Source organism: Echinops telfairi, unplaced genomic scaffold (assembly GCF_000313985.2).
Source record: "Echinops telfairi isolate 266 unplaced genomic scaffold, ASM31398v2 ScPeMD7_2;HRSCAF=8, whole genome shotgun sequence".
NCBI classification, from domain to species: domain Eukaryota; kingdom Metazoa; phylum Chordata; class Mammalia; order Afrosoricida; family Tenrecidae; genus Echinops; species Echinops telfairi.
In genome coordinates, this window is record NW_022103898.1 from 59,400,338 (window position 1) to 59,420,035 (window position 19,698).

The 19,698-nt window shown below is 38.4% G+C and overlaps 1 protein-coding gene across 1 annotated transcript in view; it reads right to left on the reverse strand.

Moving 5' to 3' along the window:
- The window catches only part of TRHDE (thyrotropin releasing hormone degrading enzyme), a 528,098-nt gene that overhangs the window by 211,746 nt on the left and 296,654 nt on the right, over nucleotides 1–19,698 (reverse strand). Inside the window, exon 5 of the mRNA XM_004700783.2 lies at nucleotides 17,066–17,179. Coding sequence (XP_004700840.1) covers nucleotides 17,066–17,179 — 114 coding nt within the window. The remainder of the gene's footprint in view (nucleotides 1–17,065; nucleotides 17,180–19,698) is intronic.

The window sequence follows — 19,698 nt, forward strand, 5'->3', positions numbered from 1 at the left end:
CTCTCCTCCTCCCCCGTCATCTGCTCCTGTGTGCTCTGGTCAGATATATCCTTCTCCCGAAGCTGCAGATTCAGTGCCATCCTTTGAGATAAATACTTCTAGCAACTATATTTCTATAAGGATGTGTTGAGCAACTTTATAAAAGACTTAAGTGACTCCTGGCTTAAGATTTTAGGAGCTGCTGACTTGACAGCAATGAGCAACAGCACACTCTCAAACAAGAGAAAGTGGGTTACACGGTGGGTCCCTTCAGCGACCACATCCTGCAGCTGTTGTGCGTCCTTTGTCATTTTCAAGACCCCTGTGCCATACTTCGTAATATGCAAGACCCGATGCAGCTAAGAGAAAATGCTAAGGTTGAGCATTCACTGCATTGGATTATGGGCAATCAAATGCTGAAACACCCACAGACTTACTCAATACCCTTAAAGCTACAGTGCAATATTGGCATGGCAGGTGTTATCATCAATCGATCACTCAAGTTTCCTTTAATTATGATAATCTTAGGTCTTTTACAACAATCATGAAGATGCTCCAAACACTGTCAATCATAGTAATAATTATGAACAGGTTGTCCAATTACATAGCTCATTCTGATTCTAGTGGCCCCCAAAATTACTGTGAACAATCACCATATGTTAAGTGTCTTCCTATAACCCTCTTAATTAACACAAGAAATTTAATTTCCCTTTATTTTTTGAGGCTATTTTAACTTCTTCCTCTGTTTTGCTCCAAATACATGCCCAATATTATTTCATGTATTTTTAATCTCTATCTATTTTCAGTCAAATAAATGAGTTCCTGATATAGACACAGGAACTAAATTTTGTTCATAATTTATTTTCATTTCATACTTATTGTTATTTTGTCAGATTGTATTATGAAGCCCTTCCTATGTGCTGAGGTTTGGGTTACATGTTGAGACATGATGGTAAACAAGACAGTCCCTGAGATGTGTAATCTCCCAGGGGAGTCTGTGTCCCTCTCCTGTAGTAGTTGTTATCATTAACTGCTAATGAGTCAGCTCACAGCTCTGGAAGCCCCGGCCAAGGCAGTAGTCTTTTGATGGGTGTTAGACTGTATTGTTGTGATCCACAGTACTTGTATTGTAGGTTTTTCTTCCCAGTTCACCTTCGTCTACAATTTCTATAGAAGCAGTAGAGCAGCATGTGAGCCTCCACTGACAGACTGAGGGTGGCAGGACTGGGGTGCGTGGACTGAGAGTTAACCCTGGTCTGTTGGTTTGAAGATTTTACCACTGACCCACCAATGCCCCATCTTTTCACACAGACTCCAGCCTGCTGATTCTTCTAGTGTGTCATTTCAGGCTCCTGCCCAGAGTTTTTAAGCTTCTGAGAGACATTACCTCTGACAAGATTCTCATCTTTCAATAATCCTATCTCTACTTTGACACTGAGAATATTTTTCTCTATCTCTGTACTCAGTTTTCTGACAGCCGATAAGACATTAAAATCAAATAAAATTTGGCAATCCTTTTAAGTCCTCGCACACTTATTCCTCACATCCATCACAAGAAGTCTGTGTTATTTTTCAGACACACATACTAAGCTAATCAAGGTACTCTAATATTGATTAGTTCAATGAAATTCATAGTATTTGCAAATGCTTACTAACTTCCTTAAACATATTACAACTCTGTTTCAATCCTGAAGTCATTCAGTCTGAAAATTTACAAGGTTAAGCTAAGCAACACCCTAACTGTATTGGAATATAAATCAAATTGCTCATTTATTTTGTACTATTTTAATTTATGAAATAAATAAAATTCAAATGACTTGAATTCTGTAACAAATTCTTATTGACTTGATGAGTAGTTTCATTAAATACTATCAGTTTTACCCTTTAATTTCAATATTTAGTGATATAACTGGGCAGTTCATCAAATACCTGCCCTGACCAAACTTTGCACTTGCTATCGGATCATAGAGGATTTTACCTTTTCAGTGAAATTAAAAATTATTTCTTTTTCTGATTTGAAGGTTTTGTAACATACAACAAATACTCCAGCACCAAGGAGCACATAGAACAGAGAATCTCAGGCCCAGAAAATTACCCAATTCAGAAATAGTTTTCATTTTTCTTTCCGCATCAATTAAATATTACCTTATTTTTAAAGCAAGCTATCATATCCATAAACTGATTATTGAATTAGCTGAGGAAAATTCCCTCTATGGAATATAAACTCAGAATTATCAATTCATTTATATGGTGTAGAAATATTAAATTATCAACATTCCAGAATTATTAAGGAATAGAAGAGACATCCTCAAAAGGATATGTGAAGATGCCCTTTTGTCCGCTTGTCTCATAAAGTTTAATAAATGATTGGTAAAGTACCCCATCAGAAAACATTCTTGGGCTCTGTGTGTAGAAAAACTGTACGTCTGCTTCTCAGAGTAGTAATGGTATTGGTAATAATAATAGGAAAACACTCTTAATGTTTATCTTTAAAAATACTATATGACTGAAGCAGTACAGAGATTTTAACTGCATCGTGCACATTTTGGAAATGGCTGAAGCAGATGACATAGTTCGCATGTGAAAGAGAACCAGTGTTGGTGGTTGGTGGGTGCTATTGAGTCAGTTCCCCAAAAAACCCAAACAGAAAATTCTCTGCCAGAGAGTTGATGCTGATTCACAGCAAAGGCAAGTCAATGCTGACTCATCCTGTAGGTCAAGAACTTCCCCTTCACGTTTCTGAGACTATCTATTTACAGGAGCCAGAAGTCCCAGCTTCCCACTGTGCCACCAGGGCTCCTTTATAAACGGTAGGGTAGCTGAAAGATTCATCGAACTTCATTGTAAACACGTGTCAGGTTGCACTCCTTGTATTGATTTTAAGATTGCATTAACTCCATTTGCTGATTATTTTGAAAATAATGAAACTAAATTGATAAAATATAAATCACCTTTTGGGGTTTGTGTTAGTCTGGGTACATTAGAGAAACAAATCCACAGAAACTCATATATATAAGACAGAGTTTTATATAAAGGGTAATTGCACATCAAGAAAACATCCCAATCCAGTGCTGCCCCCACAAGTCCAACATGAACCCATATGTCTGACACCAATCCACAAAGTTCTCCATCTCACAAAACACACTATGATGCCGACTGCAGGGGGAAAGCTGAGTCAGTGAATGTGTAAGCATCTCAGCACTGGCAAGGGTCTCCACACGGCTGCTCCAGCACCCAGGGCTGTATCAGGGTAGGTCCATGTGGCTTCTCTTCAGGGATTTCTTGCAGGAAGTGAGCCTTGCCAGCTGAAGTAGGGTACTGCTAAGGCAGCTGCACCCTGGTCCGACCATCAGAAAGCAAGAGACCCGAGAACTTGAAAGGCGAGGTTCACTGAGCCATTTATCCCTCCGGCCTTCAATTAACCCCACATGTGTTTATCGGCCAGGTTGGCACAGTAAACTACCTACCTCAGGGTTCATGGATGCAGAACCCCAAACCCACTCTCATAGACATGATTCTGACTTCTAGTGACTATAGGATGTCGACCTGACCTTTAGTGTTTCCAAGAATTGAAATCTTTACGGGAGCAGACACCTCATCTTTCTTTGGAGGCGCAGTCCAGTGTGAACCAACTGTACCACCAGGGATCCTTCACAGACGCAGAGAGATGCCTAAAGGGTGTAACGCATGGTGGTTCGGAATCTTATAATACACTTCACACTCTTGAGAAACGTGACAATAGAGAAGACATGTACTCTCAAGGTATCAGGTTAATAAGTTGTCTTACCTTTCTTCAGGATACGTGAATACATGCAATGTGTTTTGTGTTATATAGTAAATATTTCATATTCTTTAATGGTACAATTCTTTCAATATTAATGGATGCCAAATACATATTTTTTGCCCCCTTTCTCTTCACAAAGATCTTGTGATATTTTTGTGTGTGTGTGCCAAAAAGGCACCTGTAAGAAGATATGGATGGAATTTAGCCTGTCCATCAGCTTTCAGCTGGCTGACCTCCTTTGGAGGTGAGACCAAGATATATGACTTTCTGTAGACAGGCCTCTCTCCCAGGTGGTTGGACCAGCCAGTGAGCTGCCTGAACTTGCTGCCCTGTCTCAACAGGTGTGCTGTGCTAGCTTAGCTGTGGGATGTGCAAGGCTCTGCTCCACCTGGTGGACCTTGTCACTGTGCTGCTCCACCTTGCTCTATCTACTACCTGCAGGCTGGCTTCGCTCATCTTGCCGCCACCCCATACAGCGCAACACCTGCCAGCTACTTCGTATCACTACACCTTCCAGCTCCACCGAGACCTTCTTTGCTACACTGAGCTACCAGCCTCTGCTACACCTCACTGCTTCATCTTCCTACTGTCTGCTTCCTTGGCCTTGGGCTAGTGGCTGCGGAAATTGGAAGGATCTTCAGTATATTAACTGTCCCATGAAAGTGAGTTGGCCTGAGCTCTCTGTATTGCTGTGCAGACTACTTTGCTGTTATTTTTATTTTCACTATATAAATTATCTATCGATCGATCTATCGATCTATCATCATCTATAATCATAAGTGCCCTGGTTTTGTTTATCTAGAGAACCCTGAGTAACATACTAACATAGAGCTCTTTTTTATTTTGACTCATGACTTCATTTCTGGCACCTTTATCTAGTGTCATCCGAGCAGTGTTAAAGTAATCTTATGAAAATTAAAAGCACAACAAAACAAGCCCAGTTTCCCTAATTTAGAAATGGAGTTGTAAGGGTGTTGTAAGGGTTTTTAGAACACATAGCTGCCTGGCTAAATATGAGTAATAATTACAAATTCATGATTTTTTTGGTACCTTTTTAATCCCCAGTGTTCATTGTTGGTTGTGTCTCATTATAGGTTTTGTAAGACAAGTTATTTTTAACTAACCTAGGAACATGCTAAATGATATCTGATGGTGAACACTGTTATCAGAGATGGTGACCAGGAAAACAGTACAATCCACTGTAATAAATATATGCTTAAAGGCAAGGATATCTGAGAGAACATTTCATAGTTTTGGCATCTCTTCTTAGTGTTATCAAAGTTTTAGTTTATCAAGTGATTATACATATCTACATATATATCAATTTTTAGCAAGTTGGAATATTTTGCTTACCTACTGCTCTTATTTGAAAAGGGAATAACTAGAGTAACTTTCCCTACGGTATTTTAAAATTGTATAAGGGACATCCTTGCATTACTATTCAGCTTCAGGTTCATTAATGGTCTTCTAACTGGGAAATGTATGATTTTTTTTCCCATTTAGTACTTGGTTTTAAAAGTCCTCAGGATATACAGAAAGACCGTGACACCAAATATGCCTCAATACTGTCCTCTGTAAAATTCCTTATTTTGAAAGGTATGCCCATTTATCTTTTATCTCATTTGAAAACTCAAAACAGTACTTTCTAAAGATGATTTCATATTTTTACAAAATCATTGACTAAGATCATATATGAAATTCTTTTTTTTAATTTTAATAAATCATTTTATTAGGGGACCTTATGCTCTTATATCAATCCATATATCAAATGTATCAAGCATATTTGTACATATGTTGCCATCATAATTTCCAAAACATTTTCTTTCTACCTGAGCCCTTGGTATCAGCTCCTCTTATTTACCCTCCCTCCCACCCTTATAAACCCTAGATAATGTATAAATTATTTATATTTTCATATTTCACACTGTCTGCTGTCTCTCTTCACCTACTTTTCTGTTGTCTATCCCCCTAGGAGGGGGTTGTATGTTGATTATTGTGATCAGTTATCCCTTTCTCCCCTCACCTTCCCCTACACTCATGGTATCGCTACTCTCATTATTGGTCCTGAGGAGTTTATCTATCCTGGATTCCCTGTGTTGAGAGTTCTTATCTGAACCAATGTACATGCTCTGGCCTAGCCAGATTTGTAAGAAAAAACTAACTTGCAGCTTTGTTTTAAATTTGAAAAATTCAAATAAAAATGTGAGGAAATGAAACTAAAACAAACCTCCAAAGCACATACCTGGATTTATAGGGAGGAAAACAAGGTGTGAGTACTAATAAACTATGTTGGTTTTCTCTCTCCTTTCTAACATGTCTTGCCTAATAAAAGCTATTCTGCCATTTGAAACAGTAAATAAAGAAGACTTACATTCCCAAGACTTAAATGACACATCTTGAAAACATCCAAGCTCTTCAAAAACCACTAAATCCCAAACTGAAGCCCAAAGTCCTAGTTTTTGTAAGGGGAATAGAGGCGTAAACAAACCTTAAAGTGTGAATGAATTACTTATTCTTTACTGATGTAGTAGTACACTCATAAATCTTTTTTTCTTATTTTTTGCCACTAAGCTTCAAACACAATTAATACACTTCAACAATTAACACATGTATACCCTGATATAGTCTTGCTTCTGATTGATGCCTGAGTTAGTTAATTGTACCAGCCTGGCCAATAATCACATGTGGGGCTAAATGAAAGGCGGAGGGATAAATGGGTGGTGAGTCTCGCCTTTCTAGCTCTCGGGTCTCTTGTTTTGTGATGGTTGCACCGGGTGCAGCTGCCTTAGCAGTTCCCTGCTTCAGCTTGCAAGATGGACTTCCTACAAGACATCCCCAAGGAGAAGCTACATGGACCTATCCCAATGCAGCCCTGGGTGCTGGAGCAGCCGTGTGGAGACCCCTGCTTGTTCGTTCACGGATTCAGCTTTCCTCCTGCAGTCGGCATCATTGCCTCTGTTTTGTGAGGTGGAGGATTTTGTGGACTGGTGTTGGGTTAATGGGTTAATGTTGGACTTGTGGGCTTGGGCAGCATTGGGTTGGGATGTTTTCGTGATGCACATTTTCTTTACATAAAACTCTTTCTTATACATGAGTCGCTATGGATTTGTTTCTCCAAAGTACCCAGACTAATACAATGCCCTTCGCATGGCCACTAGTGAGTCAGTATCACATTTGATTTAAAAATGTAGAATTAACCTTAAAATAAGAAAGCAAGTATACATAACATTTGTTTATGTATTGGTCACACTAACAGCTATTTTAATACACAAGTAAAACAGGTGGGGTAGAGTGAAATTTCTAAAAATGATTTTTCTACTCATTTCTTTGTAACTCCTGCCAAATGATTGTATGGTACTATGCAAATAAGGCGTATATAACCCTAAGTGAGAGGGTTGGTCAGTTTTCTTTCCCACGTCCTCACCCCCACGCTATAAGGATGAGCCATCTTTGGAGCAGCAGGAGAGAGAGAGAAAGGCCAGGACCCTCAGGAGAGTATGTTCCAAATCTGTGTTTGAAGAGCAGAAGCCGAGACAGAGACCCCAGAGACTCTGGCATGGTGATTATGGGCTAGAGCAAGCAGAGCAGCAATGAAACTAAAGGACCATGAGGTAGAGTGCACGGGACCACATGGATAAGGACCAGAGAGGGGCTTGGATTCTGCCTAAGGAGAGGTGTTGCTGTCGATCAAAGACTGTATTTTATTACTGTTTCAATCCTGACTTGTGGGAACCTGTTGACTATGCTAATAAGCCATACAAACAAATAAGCAAACTCACTACTAGGGAGGTGATTCTGACTCATCGTGATCCTGTAGGGCAGGATCACACTGCCCCTGTGGGTTTCTGAGACTGTAACTCTTTATGGGAGTAGAAAGCCTCATTCTTCTCCCATAAAATAGCTGGTGAATTCAAAACTGCTGACCTTGCAATTAGCTGCCCAATGCATAACTCACAATACCACCAGGGACCCTAACTTCCATAATAAACCCCCATAATTTAAATTATTGTTTGTGGGTTCTCTGTCGTCACTGCAATGAATTGTTGGACCCAAAATAGGAGTAGAGTGCCACGGAAGGGGAAGTTGGTATTAGAGTGGGGGTGGTAATTGGGTGACTGATGTCAAGGAGATACTTCTGGCTAAGGGTAGAGTCAAACCTGTCAATCAAGGGGGAGCTTGCTGACCCCTTCTTTGGGGCTGTGGCCTTTTGCATGAGCCTAAGGAGCTCTGGGAACTGCCTTGCTCTGCCACTTCCTCTTCTCTGGTACTTCGCTGGGCTCTGTGTCTGCCCCATGGGGTTGCTCCACTTTGCCTGCCCAAATCTGAGAGGTGTCGGTGCACTGCCATGTTTGTAGCTCCCATGGGCTCATGCACCTCCGCACCCACCCACCTGTGATCTTCCTGCTTCACCAGCCTGCGGCAGCAGCGTGAATTTGCGTGAGTCTGAAGAGGGACCTACGGACGGGCCTCATGGACTGGAGTTCGACTGTGTTGGGAGGCCTTCTTTTGATAAACAAGTACTTGATATACAATTCTTTCTTACACAGATATGAGTATCACTGATTTGTTCTCTAGACCACCCAGCCTAACTCATTATGGTCCCAGTAGTGGGGTGCCAGAGAAACAAATCATGAAGTTGCACAGCGGAGGTTTTCTGACCTCTGCCTTATGGAATTGGATTTTCCTTTCTTGGATAGCCAGAGAAAGTCAGACGTAGCCATGTGGTTTGCTTGGTTGTTATCTATCAAGGGCATGGGAAGTGACATTTTTGGTTCTTATAAGCTGGACTTGGTTATTTCTACTGTAATGGTGAAAATGAGTGCAAAGGATGTTAAATTCAAGTTCAGGGGGAAAATATTCTTCTTGGACTATTCTGAGGCAAACATGTTTCTTAGTCAAAGTGGTTGACAGAAGCCCCAACCGTGTTTGGTCATGCCTGGGGCCTATGGCCTTCTTGCATCTGAATCAGACAGTTTAACTAAGAAAGTATTGGATTTGACGGCTTTAAGAATTATGTTTAAGATGTGACTGTACTAGGATTACGTTGTTTTCGCTACTTATTATTATTGACATAATATGTGGCAGAAATGAATGTTGAAGTTTAATGATTACAGAGACTTTCTAAGCTCACTGCCTTCTCTTGTACAGTTGGATCTGTTAAATGGGTATTAGGAATTGCGTGCATGAAAAGGTTAGAAAAGATAAGCCCCACTCAGGGCTTTGAGTGCCAACACATTTGTATTTGAAAAGAATTACAAATAGAGCTGCTGGGAGACAAAAGGAAAAAAAGTGTCTTTGGTTTTTTGAATTGTCCTCCAGCTGCTTGTGCCTAAGCTGGGAACCATGAAGGAATGTTCCCTCTGGGACTGAAGGTTACAAGGCATCTGTGGGCAGCCTAAATGCTTGCTAGGTGACCACCTGGACCACTTGGTGAATTGAAGTGGAGGAAATGCAGCAATAGAGAGACAGGTTGAGTTTTGACACCGATATTGCAGACTTGGTGTACAGGGCTTAGAGGGCAGATAAAAAGGGGCTGGCTGGTCTGAAGTTTAAAGAGTTTTGCAGACCCTGTGTTGAGGGCATGACATAGTCCTAGGGAGCTAGAGTTGTCAAAAATGTGTGAAGGGCCAGTGTTCTGAAGCAGAGGGAGTTACGTGGGGAACTCCTTAGCTTACTGTGTACTCACTGACCTAGCTAGGAACGGCTAGTACTGAATTGACCAGAACTCAACCAGATGAAGAGAAGTTATTTGACCTTATGAGCTGGTTCACTTTGTCTGCTGACTTGATGGATGACCAATGTCGATTTGACTTCACTTCTGTTTGAAAATTCTTAAGGTTTCCACTGGAACGAATATTCCTCACATCAAAGATCAAGCTTGTTTTCTCAGAGCACTAGAGCACCAGAGAAATAGTCAGGTTAGAAGCAGGGTTCCCAAAAAAGGGGAGATAAAGGCTTGAAGTGGCTGCCTTACAAAGTGTCAGAGGTGGGGAACGTATGAATAGGATTATGGATTTGAGGTGTAGGTGTCAGAAAGTTGCAATCATTGGGCATAGAATAATTTTGCTTCATTCACTTATAGACTATAAGGCTGTGTTAGTCCAGGTAGACTAGAGAAACAAATTCACAAACACGCATATGCATATAAGAAAGAGGTTTATATACAAGAGCAGTTAAATAGTGAGAAAACATTCCAGTCCAGATCAAGTCCATAAGTCCAGTATTAGCCCATTTGTGTGATACCAGTTTATACATTCCTCTTCACACTCACGAACACATGCAGGGACAGGAAGATCATAAGCCAGTAGGTGGGAAGTCTTATGAATCCAGTGGCATTGTAAGCATCTCAGCGGTGGCAGGGATCTCCACACGGCTTCCCCAGCACCCAGGGCTATATCAAGTAGGTCCATGTGGCTTCTCCTCAGGGATGTCTCCCAGGGAGTGAGCCTTTTCAGTAGAGCGTCTCCAAGGGAGTGAGGAGAGAGACAGAAAAATGTCTCCCATCTCTAAGGAGGAAAAACTGGAGTTCCCAGAATTCTCAGGAGAAGGCCATGCCCACGCAGAGGCCTCATTGGCTATGACCTGATTGACAGACTAGACTCCACTCCTTCACTTTTAATCCTTTCAAGTCCCAAATTGGCACCAGATTATGTAACTACCACAAGGGCTTAAATGGGGCTGGTGCATTTTCAGTATTTCTTATATTAGTTGTATCATATTAGGTGCAAATAAGGGTTTTACTGCTATTTTTGTTTTGAAATTACTTATGGCTAAGAAATTCTGTAAAGGTGTCAAGTTGACAAGTGATGGTCTGTGGTGATTGGATTATTTTATGTCAACTATACACTCCTGACTAGGGGTGGAGTTTAACCTATTAAATGTCAGCTTAATGATACCTCCTTGGAGATCTGGTCTTTTGTATGAGTAAGAGGCTCTTAAAACCACCTCCCTCTCATCCACTTGGCTTCCTTCCTCTTTAGGAGTTCCCTGGACTGCTGTGTCTACCTCCACGGGTGGCCCCATATGGGCCGCTTTACCCTGAAAACTATTGGCACCCTGATATGTTTCCAGCAACCTTGGATCCACACAACTCTGCTTCCACCAGTCTGTGATTTTCACCATTCTGTGTCACCAGTATGAACCTATGTGAGTATGAGGAGGGACTTATGGACTAAAATCTAAGTTATGGACTGAAGTTGGACTAGGGTGGCATGCCTTCTTTGTTGATATAAGCTCTTTCTTATACATATATGAGTGTGGGAAACAGACTGGGAAAGAGTATTCACGAATAAATTCTCTATGATCACACATTAAGAAGTCTGGGAGGCTGGGGCTCCCTTAGAAAGAGACCTTCAAATTCATGGGTTGGAGCTACATTCCAGTCACAGTCTCATAAGTAAAAGTTATTCCCCAGGATGTCCCCCCATAATAATGTGAATCTTAAAGAGCTTGCAAGCACATGCTTTTTATTATATATGCTTGAAAGTCAACTGCTTGAAGGCTGCCTGAAGGTTGTCTGCTATCAAAAGCAATGTGACCCTGATGTCTGCCCCATCCTAAGTAGGGCCCACTCCCTTTTTGTAATGATCATAAATTGCTCCGCTGGAGAAAAGTTCAAAGACACCTATGGTCAAGCCAGCTCAGAGATGACCATCTTGACTCTAGACTCCACTCGTCTTGTTATGTATGTACCATCTTGTTACATGTATGCCTTATGATTTCCCCTTTCTATTGTATGTGTACCCCTAGCTCATCCCCCTCTTGTCACACATATGTCTCTAATACAACGACTTCCTATTATGTATGTGCTTACTGTGGATTCTTTGCCCGAAATTATATAAGGCTGGAGAAAGTACATTACTGTCCGATCTGGTTCTGGTCTCCAATAGAAAAGGTGAGCCCATGCATGCCTAGTCTCGTGTCTCTTTAATTTACCCCTCGATTACACAACTGCCCCCTCAAGATGCATCCAGATGTGGGGCTGGATCGCACATATGAGACTCACTGGATTTGTTTCTCTAGACAACTCAGCTTAACACAGTAGGAGAAAGAGGATGGACCATGTTGAAGGGATGTCTGCCTCTGAGTAGTAAGGAAACCAGAGGAGGTCAAATATGTCTGCCCTCCCCCCCCCCCACCCTGCTCTTTATTATAACAGTCACCTGCTTAAACTGCTTCTTTGATGACTGTTATTTTTTGCTGGACATTCTTAATATCTATTAATATCTATTATTACCATTGGGCCTGCTTCCAGACACTAAGAATCCTTTGAATTATCCTAATTTGTACACTCTCTGAGTTTCAACGTGTTGGGCATACCCATATTAGGATTCTTTCTGCATTTACTGTGAATTCGGCTATAGCACCACAGCTAGGTAGATTCCTTTAATGATATTAGCTGCTGTCCTCAGCACAGCTCTTACTCCCTCTTTTGCTTCTTTTGTTTTTGTTATAGGTCCATTATCCACCAAGGCCAAAAAGTGTCCACTAACGCTACAAAAAAGCAAACTTTTCTTACAGAATAGGGATTTACTGCTCCCCGGTGCTTCTCAAATGGGGAGAATAATTTTTGTCTTATTTTTTCTATTCTTTAAAATGAAGTCTATATTTTCAGTGGTTAAATAATTGCTTCCAAAGGGGAGAGGGGAGAAAAGTTGTAAGGGGAAAACTCACTCCCACATTTGGGAGACTGACCTCAAGAGATCCCCGAACGTGCTCTAACTTTCCTCTGTTCTTTCTACTCCAATTCCACTCTCAGGCTTCTGCCAGAATCAGAATGACCACAGACCCTGGCCCTAGCTCTGAGAAGACTTCGAACCTTACACATTTGGTATGTATTTGTCATTTGAGAATAAAATATCAGCGAAAGCAGCAAAGAATTGAATCACTTTCTGACTCTTTTTTGAGGAGTAAAATATAATGTGGATTCTGATCGCAATAGATAGGCACAACTATATAGAAAAGTGTACTTGGTATTCAATACTTATAATGTAAGATTCTAAAATAAATATTTCACTACCACTCTGTCTATCTCTTACCCCACAGCTCTAGTGAACAAGTAGATTTTGAATGATAAATCATATGCAATAGTAACCGCATGCCAACTATTGCCACCTGTGAGAAGATTGTGAAAGTATTTCCCCTACATCAATAACATTTAAGGAATAAACAAAAGAACAAATAAAATGTTACACAAGCTTTCTAATTTTCTATTCCCCACTTTCCAAATATTCAACAGAGTGTGTATTATTGTTCACAAAGATTATGACATATCTCTACATTTAAACTAGAAAAAAATGAACTCAATAAGTTTGTTGTTTATGACTATTTGTTTGCCAGTAATTTTCTTTACTTCTTTTTTAATGAAAATAAAATTATTTAAAAGGTGAGTTTAAATTTATTGTCATGCCTGTTACAGTTTTTTTTTTTTGTTGGTGCACATTACAAAGAAACTGAATCTAATGGCACAATTCATTTTTATTCCTTTAGTTTTGCCCATATTAGAGATCGTTGAGGATAATTAGCAAGGGTTTAATCCATATATTTTGTAATGTGCTAATTAGTAAGAAAAATGAAATGAACTTCATGATTCTACATTATTATTTATCTCTCTGTCAGGTGTGTGTCCTCAAAATTTAGGGTGAATCTCCAGTCTGAAGACCTTAATTAGTGTTCAACTTAAAAGCTTCTTATTGGATAAGACTCTGTAATATGCAATTCATTTAATAAAAGAACATAAGCCCACATAAAATGATTGTCATTGTAGAAGCATTTCTTTACAATGCCACTTTCAGGAGACTCAAGGACACACTGACAATATAGAAATATGTACTATACAAATTACAATGAAAACCTATCTAATATGCACAGGGCTTTGATTTAACATGCATCAGCATCCAATCTATGAAAAATAGAGTTCATCACAGCATTTATTTGTACATCTTCTCCTTATATTAAAATTATATTATCATAGCCTTTTTCGGTTTAAAATGATAAAAACTCATTGAAAACTAGCAATTTCATGTTGTTTTAGTTTTTCTTTTCCATCCCTTTGAGGAACAATAAGATTTAATACAGCTGCCATCAACAGCAAACCATAACTTGATCTATTCAATAAAGTTGTCACTAACAGCCAACTTTGATAAAATAATGTCAAACAAAAAGACCACTTGCCACTTGAAATGTACCCTTAGCCCTGAGCTAAGAAGTTGCTTCTAATGATCTTGACAATTCTCTTTGATGAATGAAACATTATCTAAGGCTTATGTTCCTATAGAGTACAGTAGTTCATGTTGCCAGTAGAGAGAAGAATTGATTTGGTGAGACTGAGGCCTGATATAAAGTTTATAGAAATTATTTTGTAATCTAAACATAATTGAAATAAATCTAGAGTGTCAGAGTGGTTTACTGAGGTTGGAAATGTTAGCGACTTCTCTATATAAAATCAATGCACCTTTCTAATTGAGCATTCATTTTCCAGGTCCAGGTTGCTTACCCACATTTGTATAGAAGTTCATACATTTCAAAGGCCTCACAAGTCTTTTAATCTTCACAAACAAACAAACATGTGAGCTTAGTATCAGTAACAGAGTAGTCTAATTTTTTTAAATGATAAGGATGAGCCAGAGAGGTACAAATACTTAGAATGTCTCCCATTCATTGGCCCACCTTAAATCATAGTACATGAAATGTCCAAGGTTGACTTCATTGTTTATGAACCAAATAGTCATACATGTTGTGTTACAATCGTAAAAACTGATTATTTCTATGTTAGAAATGGGCTCTGAAAAGACACACACATACTCAGATTTAATAGTTAAGCAGACAATGCAAATATACTAGCCCAGATCATTATGAGAGCTTTATTAAGAGTACAAAATAATTTGAAGCTATTTTACTGATACTCTACAGAAGGCAGATAGTCCAAAGTAACCTCTTTAATAAATTTAAATTGTATTTTAATGTATGAGCCTTCATGCCTAAAAATAATTAAAGCATTGTTTTGAACTTAGAAGCAAAATAGGTCAGCTTCCAAATTTTTTTATTTCCGACATGGGCCTGACTTTTGGTTTTTCTATTTCAGTCTCAGCTCTTGTGAAGCCCAAGCCGTGCACTTCCAGCGAAGCTTTGGGGCAGATCACAACAGTATAAGTTACTGCTGACACAGCTGGCTCTCGTATTCTTTTGCGTATTCTTTCACACTTTTGCTGATGCCATTATGAACAATATTGCTGGGACAGCCGTAAAACCACTTAATATTCTCTCTTTTTATACGGCTAACTTAAGACTTTTCTCTAAAAGGAGGTAATAGTATCCAGAAAGTCAATTTATTTAGGGCTCCTTCTTACAGATTGTGTGTATTTAATATATTGGGAGCTCTTTATAAACTAAATAAAGCAAGCTACTGAAAAGACAGTGTCATCAATGATAAGGAAAGTATTTTTAATTTTTATAAGAGGAACACAGAGGTATCATCATAGGACTTGTTATTTCTCGTGACTAAATGTCTAATTAATAATGATGAAGGTTAGTCATTCTTTCTTAGTCTTATAAGGGAGTTTTCCATCTCACTGTAATTGTGTCCATTTTTTAAGTATAAAATATATATTTAAAAGACATATCTGATATCTTGATCACCACAGATTTCTGTTCTTTCACAGCTTGGCCTGTATTCTAGCAAGGGCAAAGTCTCACTTATGTTATTTAGACAACATGGTTTTTTTAAATACCCCTTACAAAAAATGTTCATAGAGAACCTATGTTGATAACAAAGGGAAATGATGAAGAAATATTTTCTTTAAAAAATTTCTCAAACTCAAAGTTCAGAATATGGCCATTGAAACTTAAGCAATCTTACTGTTCCATGATAATCAAGGATGTCATGTGTACTTCTGTTGATTATTTTTAATCTAAGACATACTCATCATTTTCATAATTGTGAATATTTATAATTCATATAATTATAAGTTATAATATTTTATTTTTGTTAAACAATATATCAAATAATAATATTTCTTGTGATTGTTGATTTTTTTCATATATATATATATGAAGGATTTTTAATTACCACCAATGTCAACATAAAATAATTCTTATAAGATTTTTTTAAATGCCTTATGCATATACCCAGCTATACAAATCTAAGTAAACATACATTTATTCAAAGTAAACACATTGCTTTTATAAGACATAGGCAAAATTGAAGGAACATAATTAAAAGATATCAAAAGGGAATTACCATTGTAGCATTTCCTCTGAGGGATGTGTAAGGTCACATTATTTAATCAGCAAGAATTAGTTGAATTAATGGTAAAGAAGTTGCATCATGACTTTCAGATTTCAGCTTTCCCCTTGGTTTACATTATCTGCACATCACTTGGAATAATGACTTGAAATTAGATAATCACCTATTCATCTTAGTTTATAATATCTAAAATGGTATAAAAGGTATAAAAACTATATCGCCTATGCTATATCACAGATAAAATTCAATCTTTTTTAATTTGGTGAAATTTTGGTACTTAGGAATTTTTACACAGTCCTAGTTATAATAAATTAAAATTTTAAATTCTAAACCTCCATATATCTAGGGTACAATTTAAAAACCCTTCCATTTGATATAGGCACATTTAACATAAGGATTAATATTATTACTGGAAGTTTATATACGATAAGAAAACTTACAAAATAAGGAATATGCAAACCACATTATCTCCCTATTTTTTCTTACGAATGTGCTTGAACATCATCACTACATAAAAAACAATAGACTCGACTTCAGGTTCAAATGTATAAGTAGATTTCTGGAGTCTGAACATAATTTATACTGTTCTTCATGAATAAAGTGAATGCATACTTCTATGATTTAAGTTTACTGTTAGATTATGTAAATCTCTGAGAACAATGCACCAAATATGTTAGCTATGGTTTGTTTGTTTTATCAATGGAAGAAAGTTCTCACATAGCCACATATTGAAATACAGAATACATTTAAAATATAACTTATCAATTACTGCTGCCTTCTCTATCACATGCCACAAGGTTAAATGTTTCCACTTGGATAAGATGTGGTGTAGTATTTCAAAATCAATGGATAAGAAATATATCGCTATTTCACTGCTAATACAAGGTAACTTTTTAGATTACTATCACTTCTAAAACTGGTTGCATTATTACTAGATATGTACTTTTTTCATGAATCACTTGGTATTTTTAGGCACTTTGGGCCATAACAATAGCCCAAAGCAACACCAGCTCAGCCTGTCACTGGACTTTCATATAATCATAGAAAGGTGCACTCACCATGTTCCAGCCAGGGTAGAGATAGTCTGTGCCAACGAATTCAAAATAGTGAGCAAAGCCTTCCTTCAGCCACACATCCTCCCACCAAACCGGGGTCACAAGGTCCCCAAACCACTGCAGGGACAAAACGAAGCAATGCCAGATATAATTAAAATATGTTCCAGAATTATTTCATCTAAAATTAAATATATCAAACTATAATTATCATATCTGGAATCGTTCCCCAATTGATTTTATGATCTTAAAATATGTTGTGGCAAGACGGCATTGATTTATTCAACTACTTGGGCTATACTTGCCATATATATTTGTGTGTGTATATATATATATGTATATACTTTCAAAGAAGGATGAAAAAAATTATCAAGAAACATAAAACGAATACTTAATCTGAAGAAAAAAGTACTAATGAGGAAAAAGGTCAATGGCAGTTGTCTTCAAATATCTGAAGGTCTATTGTGTGGATGAGGAGAAGGATTGTTTCTGGTGGTCCCACAAGGGGTGAACCAGAACTAATGGATGAAAGTTCTGGTTAGTAGATGTCTGCTGAACGTACAGAAAAGCTTCCAACAGGCTAAGACGCCTGAAGATAGAAACTACTCTCTCCAGAGATGGTGAACAACTCATCACAGAAGGTACCGAAGCATCACCTTCCAATGGCAAGAAATATTCACAGGAGACACCATCTGTTTGCAGGAATGAAGGAATATTAAGGTGCTCCACACCCAATTCTGCATGATATTATTATAATGAGCAACTGAGGCATAACGTTCTTCCATGTCCTTTTAAAAAAATAATGCAATTTACCTGGCCTCTGATCAAATCATGATGCATTACTCTGAGTCCCTTCAATAGTTCAATAAAAGGGTAAATAAATATCTTTCATTTTTCAAAAGTATGATTATATATGTATATACTTTTTATTGCTGGAAATTATATATATGCCAGGAATTATCCTAAAGATTTTGGAATCCAGTGGTGAAAATTCAGACAGCTGACATTTTATTGGGGATGGTGTGAAATGAGAAAGGCAAAAATAAAGAAGCACATGAACCATATCATTTCAGATTGTGATAAAGGACAATAAAATATGATCAGGGGAGGAGGTCACTTAGATCGGCAAACAAAACCAAAAGAAGATCCCTCTAACCAGGTGCCATGTGAGCTCAGACTGTAATGACAGAAGGAACCAGCAGGGGGAAGCCACGGGCAAGAAGATTCCAGGCAGATGTAATGGTTGGTGCCATCACTGTGGTAGAAATGGACTGTCTAGTAAACAAAAAAGCCAATGGGGCAATAATGCCGTAGGCCAGGAGGCCAGGAACATTCCACAGGAGCAAGGAAGAGGCAGATTATGAACAGTCATAGAGTCACAATAAAGACTGCAATGACTGAACATTTCACTATCCAAAATTAAGAATCCGTTACCCAAGAAGATCTCTAACAAAATAAGAGAGTTCTCTAAACTTGATCACAAAATACAAAGTTTTTAAAATAATGATTACTTTTTTAAGAATGCATGTTTTACCTTTAAATTAAGTCTATTTTAAGAATCACAGGAATATGAGTATTTAGTGGGGATGAAGAATGGCATAAAATATAATTAGCACTAATAGTTGAATATTTTTAAAGGTTTTCTCCTATTTTCTGGTGTGTTCCTTCACAGCAAATAGCACAGCACCACTAAGTTATCCCATGGAAGTTGTGTAGAATAGAGAATACAGGAAATCCAGTTTAATGAACAACTCCAGCGTTATCAGTGTGGTCTTATTTCTGCAGAACCATGCTTCCAGCTAGGAGCTCTGGTGGCAAAGTGAGTTACACTCTGGGTGGTTAACTGCAAGGTTAGCAGTTTGCCCACACCAGCTGCTCCGAGTGAGAAAGATGGGGCTTTCTACCCCTGGAAAGGTTTCCAGACTTGGAAACAGGGGCAGTTCTACTCAGCGAGTTAGAACAGACTTGATGGTAGGGAGTTTGTGTTTTATTTGTGCTTCTGACTTGTCAGTCATAGGAACATTCAAGTAAAAAGTGCTTTTTCCTGCAAAGAACTGTATGTTTAGGTAAAAACTAGTCTCTGCCCCATGAAAGAGAGGCCCTGGTTAGCTGGGCAATGATACCTCAGATAAAGAGGTGCACATCCCTAATACGACCAGGACGATGGGTACAAACATCTCTCTCACAACTTCACTGCAAAAGGCTAATATCTGGGACAAGAGGAAAGTAAATGGAAATAGAGGAAATAACTACTGGACAAAGGGTAAGTAGAGAGGTTTTAAGACTGGAATGCACATATGTAAATATATTTATATAAGAGTCTGCGGAAACAGATCAACGTGCATATATTCATAGGTTTAGTATTAAGGAAGCAGATGGACTTTGGGCCTCCACCCAAGCAAGTACTCATTGCAAGAACACATTGTTCTATTAAATTGGCATTCCAGGATGCACACCTTCCCTACACGATTGCTGAAGAAAAATATGAACATAAGCAAAGGTGGTAAAGAAAGCTGATGGTGCCCGGCTACCATAAGATATAACATCTGGGGTCTTAAAGGCTTGAAGACAAACAAGCAGCCATCTAGCTGAGAAGCATCAAAGCCCATATGGAAGAAGCACACCAGCCTGTCTGACCA